The following is a 4906-nucleotide window of genomic DNA, read 5'->3' as shown; positions in this document are numbered from 1 at the left end:
TTGTTTTTTCCCCAAAAAAAAAAAAAAAAAAAATTTGGGGGGTTTTGGTTTTTTTTTTTTTTTTTTTTGGCTGACTGGGAGGGAGGGAGGGAGCAGAATTGCACACAATTAAAAAAGTATTTTAGTGTTGGCACAATTGGTGCAGAGTGCTCTGGCACCAGCCTGCCATAGCCCCAGCCCTTCCCCAGTTACAGCGAATGCTCTGAGAGCCACTTGTGCGGGGCTCAGGGGCAGGGCAGGGGAGCTGGGTTTGCCCTGTGATCTTGTATCTCCCTATAAATTGTGTCCACGCCTTTGGCCTTTCGTATTCCAGGTAATGCAAGTAGCTGCTAAAGCAAATCAGAGTCTGTGATGTGGGGAAGTGCCCTGCTGGTAGAGGACCCTGTATTAGAACCTGTACCAAGTTGGAGAAAGCGGAGCGGGTTGGAACTCTCTAACTGTGAGCAAGTACTTCAGTACTGAAAAGCAGCAGGGAAAAGCACCCAGCTGTGCAGAGAGGAGGTAAACAGGGAGGTGCCAAAGAGCCGTGCTGGAAAAGGGCACGTCTCAATCCTGTGCTGCCCTTGGACTAATGGAGGGAGAGAACAGCTCCAGCTGCCTGGAAAAACAAACTTTCAAGAGTGGAATATGTGAAGTCTTTCTTTTTTCCCCACCAGAACTCAGGCGCACTTTAGCACAGAGGCTTACTGAAGAGGGCCACATAAAACTTCTAAAAACCGGGATTTAGTACCACATCCCAACTTACCAGGCTGATGCAAATTGTTTATCAATTTCATCCACTCCCTCCTCCCCAGTACACGGTTACTCTCAGTTTAGTTGCTTATCATTCAGTCCCATCACCCAGTAAATCCGCTTCTCCCACCCCCCTGAGGCTCACATTCTGCCTCTGGGAACGTGAGTTTTATGCAGCCAATTTTTTCAGTCTCACAGTTGGGTTTTCTGGCTCTTACTTGTGGAAGCTCCATGTATGTTCACCTTTATAAAACCTGCTCTGGAGTTAGTATCCCATTCAGAATTCTTCACAGGCTGGTCAGTGCCCTCTGACATGGGAGGTGTATCGTGCAGGTGTTAACAGTCATCTATTCTACACTGCACAAGCTGGAAGTGTCTGCGTGCTTTAGAAAAACAGCATGTCAGGAAAATGCCATCTGTTTTGCTTTATTCGGTTTTATTTTGTATTGGAGTAGTAGCATGCAATCACTGACATGTCCACTGCCTACAGAAGATAGACAGACTGCTTCAATTCTCATGTGAAAATACTTTTACATGGGTATTTCACGAGGTCTTGTGACATACTGCCACCACAGCGGGGGCAGATGCCCTTCCTTACGAGCTGGAGGCAAAGCTTCAGTAGTTGGACCATCAGCTGGAGTTTCCTCTTCTAACTGCTTGATCTAGAAGACAAGACATGAAGTGGCCTTAGTGCACATCAGCACATCGCCATGATGTGGGATTCAGCGCCCAAGCGGTAAGCGAAACCCGCCCCATTTCGCAAGGGAGGAACCAGCAGTAACACCTTCCGCTGACAGACGGGTTCTGTGTTTCTCAGTGTTCACTTAAACTCAGTAATTACTGCAGGCTCATATTACCTAATTAAGAAGCAATTTTGAGGATTAAAAAGTGATTTACATGAGGAATTTTACTTACAAGGTCATTATTTCCACATAATCCATGTCTACCACTGCTCCATTAAGCAGACTGCATTCTCTTGCTGCTTTGAAAGCTGCCAGAGAACTACAAGTCCTCAAGACTTTCCACTGCAGCCGGCAGGAGCCCTCTGTTTCTGCCACCAACAGCCCTTTGGATGTTCTCAATACATGTTTCTCGAAGCAGCGTAGGTGCTGCTGCCACTGTGTTACTTGTGGTGAGTGCCACACTGCGTACAATCCACCTACTTCTATACAACTGAACTGAAGAACTGTTCTAAGAACATCAATTTTTTTCCAACTTCATCTCAGTTTAGGTTGGCCAGAAATTATTCTCAATTCCCAACTGCTGAACACAGCGGTAAGGCACCTTCAAAGGTGCAGCCAGAAAGCTCCACAGCAGCACAAGAGGAATTCTCTGGGCATTAATCTCTTCTCACCCCCCTTAAGAATTTCCCTTGGCAAAGCTGCTACAACAGCCCTGCACTCCCTGGAACACAGCAGCAGGTTCAGCTGTAACTTACAATGCCTTCCACCGCTTTTAAGAAGTCTGAGATCTCTGTGTAGGCATTTCAGGTCGAGGCAGTGCTTCACACTGACAACAGCGCTAATAAAACAGGGTCTAAGTGTGACTGCAGCAGGCAGTCGGGTATTTTCCAGGAACACACCTACATGTCACACTAAATATCTGCATGTGGAAGAGGCTTTACTCTGCAGTGAGCAAGCACCGACCTCTTTATCCCAGCTCTCCCGCTGCAGCTTCTTCCACTGCTCTCGTTTGGCAAAGTAATCAGGATACATGGCCTTCTCAGAGGGGTGCCAGTAGTCCAGGCACCATTCAGGAATCTGTTAAATAAAGTTTCACATACATTATTTTTACTCATTAAACCATATGTAGTAGACACACACAAAAGAACTAAACACAATCACTCGAAGCCACTATTAAAATGGGTCAATAACCCTGGAAATAAAGTGTTACAGGGAAACAGCACCCAAGAGCTGCCTGACTTGTCAGTCTCAGGGCACTGCGTGGCTGAGGTCTGTCCTTTTCACCTTGGCTTCACGCGTTATCCTAAGTCACAGGAAGACACCATAGTGACTTGCTTCAATCGCAGCACCCCAAAGACAAGTCCCAGGTCATCTCAGTTTACTCTAAAGTTCCCAAAATAATGCTGGAAGGGAAGAGCTCATTTTTTCTTTTCCTTCTCCCAAAGGCAGCAGGTCAGAGAGATCCTTTTCTCCAACTACAAATCCATTTTCTCTGACAGAGACAGAACATTACAGCTCATTTCCACTTGTCTATAACTACTTAAAACATTAGTACCCTTTAAGATCTTGATGATGATGTGACCTCTAAGATGTCCCATCAAGGAAAAAAAAGCAAAATTTAAAATTCTGCAGCAGCCTATCACTGAATGTTAACATTTTAAAGAAAGGAACATTGATTAAAAAACCAAAACAACCCCCCCAAAAAACCCCAATTCTTAAAAAAGGAAACTAAGAAGTTGCTCCAATACCATCATTCATCCAGTGCCATTTAACTTCCAGTTCCCTGCTGTGATTCTCATCACTGAGTAAACTTTTGACTCAAAAGAAACAGCAGAAAATAATTACTAAAAAAAAAATCCACACACACCAAAGAACAAGTGAAACCATCAAACAGGCTGAGACCCCAAATCCCATCTGCAGCAGCACCCACAATGGACAGTCACCAGTGTATCAACCGGCCAAATCCTCGTGGCAGCCATTTTGTGAAAGGACGGTTTTAACGTATCAAACAAGACAAAAAGAGAATATAAACCAGTTTATGTTTCGACATGAAGACTAATCCTGACCATTTACTGCCCAACTGGCCTTTTCTTCTGTCTGGATTCTCTCTCACTATTATCTCTACCACTGCTAAGGCCTACGACCTCGGCATCAGTTTAAATCCTCCTCTTCCCTTTTCACTCACACGTTCTTTTTTCTGCCTCTGATAAATCTACTTCAGACTCTTCCCTCCCTCCGCATGGCTTCTTGTGCGCAAAGATCTGATCAGATCTGGTCTTGTGTGTGCGCTTTCTTCACATTCTGGAGAAAACTGGTGCATGCACTCTCCAGATTAGTATTAACTCCCCATAACGCATTAGCAGCCAATGCCAAGAAAGGGAAATCCTCTGTTTTTCTATGAAACCTGTTTCTTTACTCACAAACAGAACAATCTAAGGACAAAAAAAAGCCTCTGGAAGTGTTAGATTCTAAAAATATAGCTTATATTTTTAGGCATACCATCTATCACACGGTGATGCACAAGTATGTATCTGGCACTACAGCAAATGAAGGGAAATGATAATTTGCACCATTACTCAAAATGCTGGAAGAACGACGGGACTAAGTGAAGAGAGATCCCCCAACAGCCAAACCAACACCTGACAGGACCAGAGAGAAACCAAAGCTGTGACAAGATGGCACCACGAGGGGTAGCACAGCTTCCTCCACCTTGTTTACTCTCACAGCTCAGCTCCAACCCCTTTGCTGTGCCTGCCTGACCCATCACAGAGCAACTTCCATTTGGCAAAAGAACAGATGATTATCCCAGCAAAAAGAAGCAAGCTGTCTTCAGACAGACCAGCAAATTCCATTTTCAAAGGTCAGACAAGCAGGACAGCTTCTCCCATGCAAACAGCAAGACGTTCAGGAGCAGCAAACTATGAGAGAAATGATACTGCTGAGTCAACCTGCAGCCCTATGAAAAGCTACTTAAAACACTCCCTTTCCATTTACGGAAAAGAGTAAGGTAACCACATTAACAGACAGTGTAACAGGCCACCTTACCTTGTAGCATTCATATCTCTCATAGGAAGTGCCCCCAGGGGAGTCAGGGAAGATGTACGGTTGAGGATGCTGGTTTGTCCAGAACTCCTCCTCGCCCGCCTTCAGCAGCTCCGTGGCTTTCACCATATCCTTCACATCCTTGTTCTTATCAAACCGCTCCCTCAGGAGACAGGCAAAGTAGCGGTACTTGTCTCTACAGACAGAGGTTGAGCACAGTGACGTACACTGGAGAAATAAACCTAATCACATAGAGAAGCAAAGCTCGGCAACATCACCAGGCACCCCTGCGCCAAGCCAGGGTCTGGCCGGGGGCCTCTGAGGAGCTCCTGTTCCCACACTGCCCTCTTCCGCGGCAGGCACAGCCAAGCGACCCTAGAGGCTCCTTCCTCACCCCCTCAGCTATGCCTGGGCGGGGGGAAGGAAAGGGGACAAAGCCCCAGCCAGCC

The 4906-nt window shown here is 45.9% G+C and overlaps 1 protein-coding gene across 1 annotated transcript; it reads right to left on the bottom strand.

Moving 5' to 3' along the window:
* Positions 1-1262: 1262 nt before the first annotated feature.
* Positions 1263-4654, bottom strand: NDUFB9 (NADH:ubiquinone oxidoreductase subunit B9). Its single transcript, XM_010174777.1, has 3 exons — positions 4461-4654; positions 2379-2492; positions 1263-1394 (listed from the first exon to the last, which is right to left on the bottom strand). Exons 1-3 carry the CDS (start codon positions 4584-4586, stop codon positions 1263-1265), a joined length of 372 nt encoding a protein of 123 aa, XP_010173079.1. The 5' UTR covers positions 4587-4654.
* Positions 4655-4906: the final 252 nt, after the last annotated feature.

Source organism: Antrostomus carolinensis, unplaced genomic scaffold (assembly GCF_000700745.2).
Source record: "Antrostomus carolinensis isolate BGI_N321 unplaced genomic scaffold, ASM70074v2 scaffold5619, whole genome shotgun sequence".
Classification (NCBI taxonomy): Eukaryota; Metazoa; Chordata; class Aves; order Caprimulgiformes; family Caprimulgidae; genus Antrostomus; species Antrostomus carolinensis.
The sequence above is the reverse complement of the archived record's forward strand: the minus strand, read 5'-3'. Positions and strand labels throughout refer to the sequence as shown.